This window comes from Staurois parvus, unplaced genomic scaffold (assembly GCF_062004578.1).
Source record: "Staurois parvus isolate SC_StPar_1 unplaced genomic scaffold, SC_StPar_1.0 ptg000058l, whole genome shotgun sequence".
Lineage (NCBI taxonomy): Eukaryota > Metazoa > Chordata > Amphibia > Anura > Ranidae > Staurois > Staurois parvus.
The window spans coordinates 7,900,038-7,917,252 of record NW_028317854.1 but is presented as its reverse complement, the minus strand read 5'-3'; the positions used below and the strand labels follow the sequence as shown (position 1 = coordinate 7,917,252).

Sequence of the window (17,215 nt, the reverse complement as noted above, 5' to 3'; positions counted from 1 at the left end):
CCCATTGCTGCTGCCAGGCCCGTAATCTGCCATGGGCCCCCGTACCGACTCCTCATGCTGCTGCCAGGCCCGTAATCTGTCATGGGCCCCTGTACCGCCTCCTCATGCTGCTGCCAGGTCCAGAGTGTGTCATGGGTCCCTGTACGGCCTCCCATTGCTGCTGTCTCCATCGCCACACTCTGCCATGTGCCACTTTCAGGTCTCCTCACACTGCTGGTGGGTTCCATTTTGTCATAGGGTGCTGTATGGCCTCCCATTGCTGCTGCCTCCACCGCCACACTGTGGCTCCACACTCTGGTTTTGGCCCCGTGACTGCCCAAATGAGTGAAGTGTGCGGTGATTCTAAGATCGACGGCACTCATCTGCATGTCATACTGACTGACAGTATTATTTCTCTTCCCCAGCAGACTCCAAGGGCATTTAAATTAAAGGTACAGTGTTCTGCACTAATATAAAGGCTCTCTGAAGCCTAGAAACACCCTTTTTATAAGTTAAATTCGCAGCGAATATATTCGACTCGAATCGAATTTATTCCGCGAATTAGCCGAATCAGCCGAATCGAATTTTTGAATAATTCGCTCATCTCTAATGAGAATTACACTGGACTAATGCTTTCAAACTTTTAACTCCATTCTACCACGTGGAGAGAAACTTTTTCATTGCTCTATCTTTAATTGCACATCATACAGGACCTCTTTAAACATTCCAGAAAGTCTCTAACTGCAGTAACTTTTTTTCAGCTGAAACATCTTTTCATAGAGAAAAATGTACTGTATTGCAACAGTCTTAGCCAATTATTAATATTGTGTATTGACCATTTACCTTTCTCTTAACCCCAAATTAGCATAGGCTAATCAGCTACTAAAACTGAAATTCAGTCAGCTTTTATCCCAAAGAAAAAAGCTGAAGATAGATGGGTAGATTCCTGTGTGTTCCTTTTCCTCAAGCAAACTATACATCTCAATAATCTTCCACCCCTGGGTGTACACAAGTTTAATCACTATACATGGTGCATTCCAGCTTGATAGAAGTATATGAGGGAATGTTACTGATAGTAGGTTTTCTTAATTCTTAATTAAACTGTCAGAGCATTCACTCAATGAACAGCTTCTCTAATAAGTCCCAGATTTCACCCCACAAAAGAAAAAAATATAATCAAAGTGTTCATTTCCAGAGTGGAGTGATAGAGCAGCCTGCAGAAAATCATTAACAGTTTTCTCTTGATTTCTGCCAAGCCACAACAGTACTTTGTGACTATACAGTATTTCACCAACAGTCATCATTCTATAACTTGCCTTTAGATGACATCCTGCTGTACACAATAGTTTAAAACTTGTTGAACTTGTAGGTTACTCTTAAAATTTTAAGAGCCAAGCACCGCTTGTCAGGGTTTCCCAGAGATCCACATGTTTAAAGACCAAAAGAAAGTGGACAGCTTAACAAGAAAAATATTACTCAGGGGATCAAATTTACACATTTTTTACCTTAAGGGCAGTTGTAGAAGTCTTTGAAATAAACATATTTGTGCACAAAGAGGTATAAAAAGATGGGATCTGCTCACATAAATGTGTAGCTTTTTTAGTCATAAGGAATAGGTGACTGAAAATAAATTAACAAAGTCTGCTAGTTTGTTGCCCGTTTTACCATAATTTCCATGTGTGACCAGGCCCACCAGACACCAGACTTCATGGAACAGAACATATAGGTCTGAAAAAAATTTTTTGTCATGGCAGTTAAGATTTTTTTTCCCAATCTCTAACCTACATAGAAACATAGAAAAGTGATGACAGAAAAAGGCAGAGTGGTCCATCGAGTCTGCTATATACTCGGCCAACCTACTCAGCTATGGCATTCTAATAAGAACATGTACTTGTATGATAGTAACATTCAATAATTCTAAGTCTAGTTTCAATAGTTAAGTGCATAGTGTGAATATGATGTTTGGGGGGTGTAAACCTCAAGTGTAGTGCTCATGAGTGAGTACAGTCCATCCCAGATATGCCTTTTAAAGGTTTGTTGGCCCACTTTTATTTAAACAGAAAGAAAAGTCCAACAAAACAAATGACTTCCCTCGCAGGGGTTTTCACCTGTAGTGCCCTCTAGGGGTGCTAGAGATTTACATTTAGTTTGGCTCACAGTAGTGAAGTGAGCATATCTGTTTGGGTTACTTTAGGTTAGGCTGGAGGGCTCTACAGGTCAGGTCTCTGGCACCTCCCCCTGGTTCTGGAGTCTTCCAGAAGATTCTTGAAGTTAGTGGGTGGAGGGATGGAGACCAAGAATTAGATATTCGTGGGAGTCTGACCAATCCCAGACAGGATACCTGGCTGTGTGGCAGACAGGCCCATACATATGAGAGAGCCTAGCCAGCAGGGGAGTCTAATAATTGGGTGGAATATAGAATGTTGAGGATCGTGAGGCCTGGGAGGGGACCCCAGGGAAGAGAAGCTCCCTCTCAAGGCTGTAGCTGAGGAGGAAGGAAGGAGAAGATGTTTGACAGAGGGAACTTTATCACACGTCCTATCCAGAGAGTACTCCACTCAGCATGGAAGCCTGGCACAGCTTAAAGGCCTGAACAAAGCCTATGCTAATCCACTGGATACAAGGAACAGAGTTCACCCAAGGGGACCTAGAGCTCCTTAAGTCATATTGCTGCTGAAGCCACTTTGCTACTGATTCTTAAAGGGACTGATATCACTCTGGAGTAATATTCAGGATCCATCCTCTTTTGTACATAAACGCAGGAAGTTTGTCCTCAATCTTGTCACGTAGCTGATTGGAGACTGAAATGACGAGGTCGGCCTCACTTGTGTCACTAGCACTGACCCCACTGGAAGTGGAACAGAGAGTGTCTAGGGACCAGGGGGACAAGAGCACCAGCAGATGTTGTTTGCAGCTCTTGCAGCTGGAGGCTTTGGAAGACTGATGAACCTCCGCTTCAGGAGCAGTAGTGATATGCAGAGCTGGTTTAGTAGGTCGCCAGGTGTGCACCAGAGTAAGACAGGAAGTTGGGATGGGAGACAGGAGCAATGTCATAGGAATAGCCAGGGTCATCAACGGACGAACAGCGAGGTACCAAGTCATAAGCAATCCAGTCAGGAGCAGAGCCAAAGTCAGTAACAAGTATCAAGCAGGAGAGTAATCAGAGTCAGATCAGGAACAAACAAGGAACAGCAACAAGGAAATCACACAGGAATGAGCAGGAAACGGGGAACAGCTGAAGACCAGTCAGCACTCAGCACAGGCAGAGGCACCTTTTAAATAGTCTGTCTGGCGCCAATCTTCACCGTGCGTGTGCATGTGCACGTGCGTGTGTGTGTGCGCGATCACGCATTTCTTTGGGCATGCGCACTTCTATTTGCCAATCGTCTCACCGGGATTCCCTTGCAATCTGTTCTTTCTAGTAACCCATACCCCCTAAATCCTATCCAAGTTGTTTTCCCCTACATAAAACAACAAAAACAAGCCCGCAGACTGGATTCTTGTTTGTCAACAATGCATGTTGTGTGGCTGTGCAGGAAATAAGGGGACCCAGAATCCAACGGCTCTTTAGAGGGTAGCGCTACACACCATTAACATGAAATTCAATATTCAGCCTTCTGTCTTTCTCTAACAACGCTGCTACTCGGGCCTTGTGCCTTGGCCCTCCAAACCATCTAACATGGCATCCCCATGTTCATGCATAAACACTACCTCTGTCAGCTCTCTCTTTCTTACAGCTTCCTGCTGCTCTGGTCTCAAGGCTTGGGCCTCCATCTGTTCTGGTGCAGACATGCACCCCTCTGGTTACTTCCTTGCAACCACACAAACTTCCAGGGGGGGGGGGTGGAATGATGGAGTCTCAATCGTCTCAGTCTACTGTTTGGTTCTAGACTATAACAGGCTGCATCCTCAGCCTTGCAATCCTTGGCAAGACCCAGGCACAGGATTTGAGACTTCTCACCCAAATCTAAACCCTGATCTGGGAATTACATTTATTGGTGGCTCTTTACTGTGTTTCAGAGTGGCATGCAAGTCCACTTCTTTTTCCACTGTTCCAGGCCCCCTAAATATGGTGCAGTGTAATCCGGACTTTCCTCCTGGCCTGTCTCATAACTTGTTGATGAGGGAATGGCCTCATAGTGAAATGTTGGCCCATCACTTTTTCTCTAGAGGACAGTTTTTAACTTTTGCCCACTTAGAGTTGATTTCTTCCATGGGTTATTTTCCCCTTTGGACACATAGACAACTCAAAAACTTCTTGATGTCATTAACCTCAACTCAACAGTGGATCAGGCCTCTTACACCTTTAGAATCCCTTTGCATGTGGAGGACACCCCAATGTAATTTGATTTCACTTATTTACACATTGCTCTTAGAAGATTCTTCTGGGCCCAATGGCAGAGTCTCAATAGGCTGGGAAGAAGAAATGCACATTTCTCTTTCAGACGATTACTGGGATTCCAATAATGAATATATTCATGAAGGACCTCTGAATGTTGCGATTCAGGAAAATTCTGGCAAAATCAGATCACAGTGGTACAGAACGCAGGCACACTTACATAAATGCTATCCTACCTCTTCCAGTCTTTGCTGGGGATGTGGACATGAAGAAGGTACCATGCTTCATATATGGTAATGTTGTGAGCTCCTACAACCATATTGGAAGACTGTTCACAATATTATATTCTATGTCACTTCCTACCCTCTGAATTTTACCCCTACCAAATATCTCCTCCACCACACAACTCTTCCTAAATGTGAATATTTAAATCCCTTGCTATGCACATGGTAAATGGAGCATGACTGTGTTTCCCAGTAGATTGGCAATCAACATGCATTTCAAAATGAAGTGAATGGTTGTGTAGACTTAACAAAATAGAGGAAATGGAGGAACTATTCTGCGTTTCCCATATGCACATGCATAAATTTCAGGGCACTCTTCAAAACCACTGAATGATACCGAGAATACAAATGAGAAAACACTCAAGCATAGACCCTATACCTGTCCTGAGGGGGAAAGGTGATGGGTCATGTGGATGAGAGAGGGAAGAATATGAGTTCCCACATGCTACATCAGGTGCAACTGAGGAGAGTAGAGGGGGGGGCATTGTCCCCTTTTGGAGAAGCTGGAGGGGGGAGAATTCTCCCCCCTTTTTTTGTCTTCTTTTCTTTTTCCTTTTCTCTTCTCTCTCTTTTTTCTCTTTTTCTGCCTTTTGTCCCATCCTTTGTTCAAAGCTAAAAAGGAAAAACAGAATTAGGGAAAAACTTCACCATTTTGGGGGGCTGATGTCAGTATGTTTATTATAAGATGTACAGTATTTGTTATTGAGAAGTTCTTCATACTTGCTATTAATCTAAAAGTCTCCAAAATCAATATCGGTATTTGTTCCCTTTGGCTCTAGAGTGTCAATTTCGTTAAATTTATCTTGTCTCTTTCTTTGAAATCTCTTAATTATTTTCCATACCTTGCCAGTCAGTGCCCTTCATTTTGATCGATTCCATATAAAACTAATTTTCTTGGATCCTTTTGATGATGTTCTTTAAAATGTCTAGAAACACTATGCTTTGCATCACCATTTTTTATAACATTAACACATTCTCTAATCCAAGTTCCTTGTGGTTCTCCCTATGTCCTGGAAATTGCATGGACATTCTAGTGCATAGAGCACAAATATTCTATCGCTAGAGATAAACCTTTTAACCTCATATTCTTTATTAGTAATGTTACACCAAAAATTGAAGTGATTTTTTTCCCTTCTATCATTACTAACTTTACATGCATTACATCTAAAAATCTTATTATTTTTGAGGTAGAATTACCGTAATCACATATTTTACAATTTTATTTTAAGCACATTTGCTTTCCAATAAACTATATACATTTAGTTTTTTTTTTCGGGAGAATTCTTGCTAACACATTGTCTTTTAAAAGTATAGGTCAGTGTTTTTTTTTTGTTTTTTTTATTCCAAACATTTAGAATCTGCTAAATTCTGTAATCAATGCACAGTCCACCTCTTTATTAACTCTTCTCCCATTTATTTACTAACAATTTACTATTTACAAATCTATCAATGAAAGTGGTTGTAAAAATAGGTTTTTACCTTAATGCATTCTATACATTAAGGTTAAAAAATTCTGGGTGCAGCTTCCCCTCTAGCACCCCCTTATACATACCTGAGCACCATCTCGATCCAGCAATGTGCATGAAAGCCATGGCTTTCCCAGGTCTCTCTCTTCTCATTGGCTCACACAGCAGCTGAAGCCATTGGCTCCTGCTGCTGTCAGTCATAGCCAGTGAGCCAACAAGGAGAATGGGACAGGGTCAAGCAGTGCTCTGTGTGTGAATGGACAATGTCCATTCACAGGAGCTCAGCTAGGAAGTGTTTGCTATTCGTAGCACTCAGTAGCACTCAGCGGGGGGGGGGGGGGGGAGAAGCCAGGACTGCCAGCGGGGAACCCAAAAAGAAGAGGATAGGAGCTGCTCTCTGCAAAAACATTGCACAGAGCAGGTAAATATAACATATATAACAATATAACAATATTTTTAAAAAAATACAACCTTTAGAATCACTTTAACATATACAATATAACATGTTTGTTATTTAAAAAACAAAAACAAAAAACTACTTTTACAATCACATTAATATTTTGTTCTGTTGTATATAATCCAGTTCTAGATGGCAGTTCCTTTTTATTCTGGTTAACTGCCCCTTAAAGATATTTTCTATCTACTGTGGATGATGACACCTAGTTAGTAGGAATACAACTATTTTTTATCAGTTTCTTTGAAAAAAGATTTTGTGAAAATGTTATTCCCAGCAGCAAAAATCACCAAATATAAAAAAAGTATGTGATTTTTGTTCCATTCTCCAGAAAAACTAACATCATACCGTTCATGTGAGCCAGATATTCATTTAATGTGTTCTAAACCCCCTCCCAGATAATCAGGATATCATTAATAAATCTTTTATAAAATATTAATTCCTTTATTCTCATATATGCTCTCTGACTCCCATTTATCCAAAAATACGTTAGCTACACCAGGGGCATAATTTGCCCCCATTGCACCTTTAGTTTGCAAATAATACTGGTTATTGTGCCAAAAAATAATTGTTTTTACAGCTAGATCTAATCATTCCACAATAAAATTAATCTAATTCTTTTTTATTCCAGATTTCTTTAGCAAACTCCATTTTACTGCTTCCAGCATCTACAGTAGCAAATATGTAGTTTTCTTTGTATGAGATATCCTTTAATATCCTAACTAATTCTCCAATGTCTTTCAAAAATCATGGTTTGTTATTACTATTTTTGTAAATATTAGTCAATGTACTCACCTAGCCTGCTAAAAACAGAATCTATCCCACCAAGTATGGGTTTCCCTGGGGGGTGTTTTTAATTGGTTAAATGTTTTTTTTTTTATTGGTCTTATTTTTATTTTATTTTTGAGGTTAAGCATCCATTTTTATAGAATGGCTACATGTTTTTAAGTGTGTAAATAGTTTGGATAGTGTATGGAAAGGAGATTGCTATGTGCAATGATTGGTGTAGTTGGGGTTAATGCAATGTTGAATGCAACACTATGCCAATATGACAGGTAACACTGGCAAAATTATAATTATCGTTAAGCTAAGAGATAGGATTGCCTTTTAACATTGCCAGGATATAAATTGTAAGAGAAATGCTAAAGGGAGCCAGAGAATAGAGCAACATGTTGCTAGACTTAGATTGTTAACAATTGTTAACAATCAGGATGGTAGACAGGTGGCGGTATAGAGAGTAAGATTGATGGGAGAGAGGAAAGGGTTATTGTAAGTACAAGTATCAGTTGGATGGAGCATGTCCATTATTGCTCCCTGATGAGGTGAAACATGTTGGGGCATTGCTAATATGACTCGCACCAGGCTAGGCGGTGGAGCGAAGACTGACAGTGAATGAGTGCTTATAACTGGTGCAGAAGGACAGCACTGTAAGATGTGAATGTATTGCTTTTGGCTTGTTTTAAATAAAATGAGTGACCAGTTTGCATTGAGTGAGTGAGAAAAAGGTATGCATTGACTGTGAAAGCCGAGTTAGAGAATCAGTGGGAAAGGTGGAGAGATACAAGAAAGATCCTGCAGGTAAAATCCTTGAAGTAAAAGAATGGTGGAATCCCCTTTGGAGTGGGAGGAGTGGTGGGACCCTCAGGGAAAGAAGTGAGGAGAGAGGAGGAAGAGTGGTGACACCTGGAGAGTGATATAAGTCCTGTAGTGGAGAAATGGTGGAACCTTCCAATACATTGTGAGGGCTATTAGACCCGGTTTGTAAGTGAGTGTAAGAATCTGGTGAGTGGCTTGTACAGGTGGTGGTGGTGATCATGTGGTGATTGAAGCAGGAGCACATAGAAAATACAGCAGCTGAAAGATTATAGAAACTGGACAATTTTTGCAGCACCTTGTTTATTTATGTATTTGAGATACGCATGGTTTGCACAGCTTACTGGCACAAGTATAAATATATATATACATATATATATATATATATATATATATATATATATTGCACTTTATGAAAAATCTGTATATACATGAGATTGTTGTATCATATTGCACTTCTTTAGGATACCTAGGGATTGTTTAGCACTTCATTGAGTTATACAGTGCTCAGCATAAATGAGTACACCCCTTTTGAAAATTAAAATTTTAATCAATATCTCAACACAAGAACGATTTCCAAAATTTTGACAAAACTGAGTTTGTAGAACATTTGTTTAGCTCATTACATGAAAGTAAGGTTAATAATATAACTTAGATTACAAATTCTTCAGTTTTACTTAAATTAGTTGATGCAAAAATAAATATACCCCACAACAAAAATTACTACATCTAGTATTTTGTATGACCTCCATAATTTGTAAGGACAGCACCAAGTCTTCTAGGCATGGACTGAACAAGTTGGCAACATATTGCAATATCTATCTTTTTCCATTCTTCAAGAACTACCTTTCTTAGAGCCTGGATGCTGGATGGGAAGTGATGCTCAACTTGTCTCTTCAGAATTCCCCATAGGTGTTTGATTAGGTTTAGATCAGGAGACATACAGTTTTTGGAAAGTGCACGATGACCAAGGGCACGATGGGATGGTAGCATCTTCTCTTTCAATATAGAGCAATACATCTATGAATTCATGATACGATCAATAAAATGCAGCTTCCCGACACCAGCAGCACTCATGCAGCCCCACAGAAAGACATTGCCACCACCATGTTTCACTGTAGGCACCATGCATTTAACTTTGTACTCCTCTCCTTTGCAATGACATACAATTTTGAAGCCATCAGTTCCAGTAGTCATCTTTTTTTTCAGCATGGGCTCTGGCAAATTCTATTCTATTGTGCATGAGCTTTAGAAGATACTTCTTTTGTGGACGACACCCATGCATGCCATTCCTCTGAAGTGTACGCCGTATTGTATCATAGGAAACAATCAACCCAGTTTGGCTTTCTATTTCTTTAGCTAACTGCAGTGAACTTCCATGGCGATTTTCTTCAACCCTTCTCATCAGAAGATACTCTTCTCGAGTTGTTAACTTCCGTTGATGGACTAGACATCTCTACGAGAGAATTGCAGTTCCATCTTTGTTAAATTTTTGTATCACTTTTGCTACAGTATTCTGACTGATAAGTAAAGTTAAGCTTATCTTCTTTTAGCCTTCATCTTTATTGTGTAAATTAATTATTTTCTTTCTCAGACCTTGTGACATTTCTCTTCCATGTGGTGCCATTGCTGACAGCATGAAACGGGAAGGGGTTTTCTTTGTTAAGTAACATCCTTTTATAATCAACTGTCTGCTGGACACCCATTTAATGAATAATCAGACTCACCTGTAGCTGAATTCTTGTTAATTAGGATTTTATTGTCAAAAATTGTGCTTTGCTCCTTTCTTTGGGGTGTATTCATTTTTGGAATATGGTCTTAAATGAATTTGTTAGGAAAAATAATTTTTTGCGTGTGCAAATTAACAAATTTTGTTTGCAATCAAAGGCCCGCATTGTGGGAGTATTTTGTAGTATAGTGTCCCATAGAAAATGTTGAATATGAAAGTAAAGTAAAGGTTTCCTGACAAGTCTGTCGTGGTGTTCTCATTTATGCTGAGCACTGTACCTTGTTTTAGATCAAATCATTTTGATTTCATGCAGCTGCTGGTATAGATCTTTAAATAGTGTGGGTTTTAATATTTAATTACTGATTTGGGTTATGCTTTTCAAAGAAATGTAGCAGAATACACGTTGGTATGCATTTCTGAAGAAAGGTTATTTATTTGCAAAATTTATAACAGAAACTAAGAAAAATTGTTTTTATTTTAAAAAATTTTCTACAGGTTTTTTCTTTTTCCAATGAAAAAATTCTAAAAAAAAAACAAGGATTAAATAACACCATTAAAAAGTTCTATCATACTCAAAAATGGTATAAAATGCATTTGGATACAGTGTTGCATGACCAAATAATCATCATTCAAAGTGTGACAACGCTGAAATCTGCAAAATTGCCTAGGCAGGAAGGGAGTATTCATGTTTTTGTATAGTGCACAATTAACAAAGTGTTTTCTACGTAGTTGATAAATTTGGATACATGACGGAATGGTCTTTTGGTTTGTAGAGGCTTTAATTTAGATCAATTATGTGGTTGGTTTAGGTGATTTGTTACCACCAGACTCTGAACCTTTATTTTTAGACCTGGAGTCAGTATACTTTTGTTTCAGTAGAAATATGTTTTGGTTTATGTGGCAAAACACAAGGAACTGGATACCACTTGAGTGTGTAAAGGGTTAACTGACATATTACCTGGCCCCAATATCAATCACTCTCAGTCTGCTGGTGCTTAGATTGTTGTCCCATGAACTGGAAAATCTCTGAGCATGGTGAGGTTGAGAATGCAAATTGTCTGACATAGTGCTGATTGAAGTAGTAAGTCCAAGTATTTTGCTTGCTAACATGAATACAGAAATTGGAATTGCAGGAAAAAGTACAGCACAGAAAAGAAGCACTGGAACCTTTTACTATATTAAATTTTATTTTGTGAGGAAATTACACCTTCATTGCATTTTCAGAATTATGTTGATAGCATTTTGCTATGTGTATATATTTTACAGGATACTCAAATGATGTAGAACTTTAAAATATTTGGTATAACTAGGGGTGAAGCCACTTTTTGCATACTCACGCTGGAATATCATCTAGCTTTGACTTAAGCTAAAGAAAGAAAGGTTAGCCGGAGGCTCTAGACCTATACAAATCACACAGATGGCATATTTCATGCATAGAGATGCAGTAACTCTGAAAGGATTTTGAGCTGAGTGGAAAGTTCAGGTATGCCTTAAACCAGACTTGAAGTACAGTATATGTGTACCCTTACCTTGCAAAATTACTAATTCAGTTTAAACTAGAAATGAAAGGCAACATATATATACGGATACATACTGATACACCATGTATCAGTGATCACATACTGTATTTTTCGCTCTCTAAGAGACGAAGCTGACCAAAAGATGCACCTAGGTTTTAGAGGAGGAAAAGAAAAAAAACAATATTCTGAACCAATGGACTGTATACATAGTACAGGAAATTACCAGAGACTGTGGATGTACTACAGGAGATGACCAGAGACTGCACGAATAGTACAGGAGATGTCCAGAGACTGCTGATGTACTACAGGAGATGTCCAGAGACTGTTGATGTACTACAGGAGATGACCAGAGACTGCACAAATAGTACAGGAGATGTCCAGAGACTGCTGATGTACTACAGGAGATGTCCAGAGACTGTTGATGTACTACAGGAGATGACCAGAGACTGCAGACATACTACAGAAGATGACCAGAGACTGAGGACATAGTACAGGAGATGACCAGAGACTGAAGACATAGTACAGGAGATGACCAGAGACTGCCGGCATAGTACAGGAGATGACCAGAGCCTGCGGACATACTACAGGAGATGACGAGAGACTGCGAACACAGTACAGGAGATGTCCAGAGACTGCTGATGTACTACAGGAGATGTCCAGAGACTGTTGATGTACTACAGGAGATGACCAGAGACTGCAGACATACTACAGAAGATGACCAGAGACTGTAGACATAGTACAGGAGATGACCAGAGACTGCAGACCTTTGGGAAGCGGGTACCCGAATTTGACAGGTAGCTGCTCCCACTTCCGCTGCGATCGCCTCTCTTCTCAAAGTCATCTGAGACACGTGAGAGGTCCCAGAAGACTACGGGGACATTCACAAAGCAAAGCTCTTCTCACGAATGCGCAGTAAGCACTTGGCTGTGAAGCCGCAAGCTGTCACTGCCAGGTGCCCACACTAAAGATGATGAGGTGATGAGGACACCACTGGACCGAGGAACAGGTAGGACCGAGGAACAGGTAGGACCGAGGAGCAGGTTCTGCTGCACAGAAGACCCGAGCGGCCAGCCCGATATTCTAACACGGCGGCGACGGGGGAATACCGGTCCGGCCGCTCCATATTCACTCCATAAGACACACAGACATTTCCCCCCATTTTTTAGGGGAAAAACGTGCGTCTTATGGAACGAAAAATATGGTAATCTCTGTTCTCAGCTGCATTATGGGTTTAGAGAGCTAGGAATTGGGAAACAGCAGTACACTAATCTTCCCAATCAATGGCTGTGCAGGGAGGTATGTCAGCTTAAGTCTGATCATTAGAATACAGGCAGGCTGTGCTCCTAGCACAGACAGAAAACTGACCATGATGAGATGGATGTGACTCGTATGCTTAGTGTGGTCAGTTTGAAATAGGAGAGCATGGAGACTGGTACAACCAGGTATTTCTTACAAAAGATGCAATACAAAAGAAACAGGATACTATTTAACACCAATACATGGTGTACAGGCTCATATCAGGAATGTGAACTGTTTAACATGGGACCATAATATAAGCAATACAGTTCTTTAAACTAAATGGCACTGTCCATGATAATGCTCATTTTTGGGAATGATTTGATTTATCAATAAAATTTTTCAGTTAAGAAATGGAATCAGTCCCCGCACATATTCAAATAGTCTTTAATTTGCTCTGCTGTTTTTTTTTTGTTTTGTAATTTCAGAGGAACTGAAAGGACCTTTGGAAGAATATGTTCACAAACGATATCCTGGGCTGGTTAAAGTTGTTCGTAATCATAAAAGAGAAGGCTTGATCCGAGCTCGGATAGAGGGCTGGAAAGTGGCAACAGGACAAATCACTGGATTTTTTGATGCACATGTGGAATTTACTGCTGGCTGGTAGGTAAACAGAATATTTATTTTGTCTGTAATTTTTAGAGGTATTGCTGTAATCACAGTATTTAAGTAGTAAACTGAAGCTTAGTTAAAGTGATTATAAAGGATCAAATAAAAAAATAAACATGTTATACTTACTTACTCTGTGATTTGCACAGAGCAGCCCCAATCCTTCTCTCCTCGAGTACCCCATCAGCGATCCTGCCCCCCCCCAACCGAGTACCCCCATAGCATTCATTCAGAAGATTTAGATGTTGGAGGGGATGTTTACCCTGATGCTGGAGAGGAGAGCTATGTTCTCTGCTGCTCTATTGATTAGAAGAGCTGTGATGGAACACATTTAAAAAAAAAAAAGGATATGAAGGCTTTGATTATTATTGTTTATAATTTTGTATGTATAATTTATTATGATTATTAGTATTATTTTTGTTTGTAGGTACGCCAGAAAGGAACTGTTAAACATAAAACAGTTCACTCCACACATTTTGTTTTCTGTTTTTACTCATGAATAAGGATAAGAGAAAGATAATTTGCATTTTTATTATATTTGTACACATTACCGCTGTGTTCTGGGTGATCACATGGTGTTTTATAATCGGATTGCTGTCCCCAATTACAGAAATCACATGGTAAACCAAAAGTAAAGATCGGTTCTCCCTGAAATGTCAGGCTGCATGTACACACGCAGACTGCAGTTGCAGCCTTCATCAGTGTCCCTGATCACTGCCCCAGTATAATACCAATAAACAATGCAACCAGTCCCTGTCTCCTGTCTCAGTGCTCACAATAACACTGTCATACACCATACCAATGTCTTGATCACTGCCATACTAGCATCCTAATCACCCCTATACCTGCACCATGATCACCGCCATATGCCATACCAGCACCATGATCACCACCATACGCTATACCACTGCCCTGATCACTGCCATATGCTGTACCAGATCCCTGGTCACCACATACACCATACCAGTGCCCTGATCATCGCCATACCCCATACCAGCATCCTGATCAGCACTATACTCTATACCAGTGTCCCAATCACCACATATGCCATACCAGTGTCGTGATCACTGCCATGCGCTATACCAGCATCTGGCACTTTAGGGTCTCAAATGATCAATTTGCAAAAATATATTCCATAGCTTGTAGGCTCTATAACTTTTACACAGACTAAATAATATGCACTGAATACATAGCAGAAAACATTTTGGCCTACATTTATGAAGAAAGATTGTTTATTTTCAACATTTTATAACAAAAACTAAGCAGAAATTAACATTTTTTCAACATTTTCAATTTTGTTTCCAGTTATATAGCTCTATCTGTCTAAAAAAATCCTAAAAATTTCATAAGGGTAAAGCATTGCATGACTGAGTAACTGTCACTCAAATTGTGACAGCACTGAAAGCTGGAAATTGGCCTGGACTGGAAGTGGGTGAAAGTGTCTGGACTTGAAGTGGTTAAATACATGTGTATTGTTTTTTTTCCTACAGTTGTTTTAGTTACATTGTTATTTGGCAGCAAATTAACTTTGTATCATCTTGTATTACTTTCAGTCATTTCTTACTAGTCAGTACTTTCTTTGATTCTCTTTGTAAAATGGGTTGCTTGTCCCTTGATCATTATAATGGGGACAATTCACAAAGTGGTATCTTAACGCAACCTAGTATGCGGTAATATATCGCACAGCGTTTTTTTTTTTTTTTAAAGTTGAAATTCACTAAAAAACACTACTAAAATACCTCACAAGTTAGTCATGTGCTATTTTAATAGTGAAAACATGTGGCAATGTCATGAGTTATCAGCTGTCAGTGGATTACATGCTGAAAGCTGAATGTAAATAAAAGAATTGTTGGCAATTAAAAATTAAGAAAAGAAAGTGGCGTTAGGTCTCCCCCAATCCATACAAAGCCCTTCAGGTCTGGTATGGATTTTGAGGGGAACCCCCATGCCAAATTAAAAAATTTGCATGGGATCCCTCAAAAACCATACCCAACCCTTATCCGAGTATGCAGTCTGGCAAGTCAGGAAAAGGAACCATAATAGCCCACATACCCTAAATATGGGAGGGTGCTTTGGGACAGGGGTGGCTCTGCCCCCCAAAGCGCCTTGTCCCCATATTGATGGGGACAAGGGCCTCTTCCCCACGACCATGGTCTGTGGTTGTGGGGGTCTACGGACGGGGTGTTTATTGGAATTTGGAAGCCTCCTTTAACAAGGGGGGCCCCAGATCCCGCCCCCCTATGTGAATGAGTATGGGGTACATGGTACTGTACTCATTTACCAAAAAACGTGTAGTGTAAAAAAAACACAGGAGGTGTCCTTTATTAAAAAAAAAAGAATAAAAAAATGCCCCCTCCCCCCCCCCCGTGTGGATCCATCCTTAATCATGATGCTTGCCGACACCATCTCCCTGAAAAGAAAAAGCTCCTGATGAAGGCTCCCCCCATGGAGCTGTCAGACAGCAAGAGCCTTCATCAAGAGCAAAGCCTTTCCTCAGCGATCCTAGCGATCACCCTTATTTTGTTATTTGTTTATGTTCCCCTTATAGGTCTTATATTTATATACTGTTTTTAGCGCCTATTTGCCATTTTTGTGTGCTCACCGATTGTCATGCTGATCCTTGTAGTTCTCATTCCTTATTGATATAAACCTGCTAACAATCCACAATAGATAGGCTTAACAAAGAGGAGGTATTCTCGGAAACACATTGCTTGTCTTGGCCAGCCCATTCCTTTTCTCAATGTGTGCTCCCTGCAGTCATGTGTGCTCCCTTTAGTGTTTTTTTCCAATGCACTCCTATTCCTCATTTTCTGCTTCTATCATTTACACCACAATAAAGAATGTTTACTGCTCTGTTCCCTATGCAGCTTTGGGTCTGTATGATCACTGCATTGTTCACCTACTTCCAATCTACAGGCAAAAAATAAAATATGCAAAGCTTGTAGTTAAGACTGCAAATAAATGGACCAAGGAGAGGAAGCTGGAGCTACAAACCTGCTTTGACTTCACTAACTGGATTGTTTTTGAGGTTACAACCAAAGAGCTGGATAATCTCATTGACATTATCATTATATATCAGCTTTTGTGAGGACGTGTTTGCCCAGTCTTTTTGAACATTCAACAATAACAAGCCCTGGTTTACAGAAAAAAAAATAAAACAGCCCAGGCAGGTTATGGAGGCAGCCTACATATATAGGGACAGATTCTTGTACATCCAGGCAAGAAACATGCTGAGAAAGGAGATCAGAGCAGAAAATAGGAGCTACTTTGACAATTTAAAAGCTATGTTTTCCATCAATGGAAAGGCCTGAAGAAACCTTACACTGCAGAGAATCATCAACTAACAAATGACTTGAGTTGAATGTGTTTTATTCGAGGTTCCACACTTACACCCCCACCAATTCCAGCTCAGATATCACATCTCCAACCATTCTACTGGAACCCCCTCCTCTCCCCCACTGTCTCCCTTCCAAAGTGTGCCTGTGAAGGGGATGTTTGTCAGATCTTTCAGAAACCAAAGATAAGGAAGGCCCATATGGTATAACTTCCTCTTATCTGATGGTCTGTGATAATCAGATGGCATACATATCCTCATGTGCAGCTTTCATCTAGGTTCCTGACCTGAAATATATATTCTGGATAAACATAGTCATATCTGTTCTTTTTTGTTCTCTTTAGGAAGCAGAGTTGCAAAATGCTTCAAAAAGGTATCCCTCATCCACTACAGTATTGTGTTTTCATCAAATATATTAGTATTTGTATGGATGGGTAGCGGTGTTATGAGGGACAAGAAGGAGAATATAATCATGCAAATCGCCCAATTAAATTAAGTAATTTGTAATGTATTTGTGTACCATACATTGTTACACATGTAACTATTTTATTAGTTATATGCATAAATATGTATATATATATATATTTTTTTTTTAAATAGTAGTGATAAATA

General features: G+C 39.8%; 1 protein-coding gene across 1 annotated transcript in view; it reads left to right on the top strand.

Annotated features, from left to right (window-relative positions):
* GALNT17 (polypeptide N-acetylgalactosaminyltransferase 17) overlaps positions 1–17,215 on the top strand; it is a 586,654-nt gene that overhangs the window by 293,738 nt on the left and 275,701 nt on the right. The window contains exon 4 of the mRNA XM_089668484.1: positions 13,089–13,263. Coding sequence (XP_089524610.1) covers positions 13,089–13,263 — 175 coding nt within the window. The remainder of the gene's footprint in view (positions 1–13,088; positions 13,264–17,215) is intronic.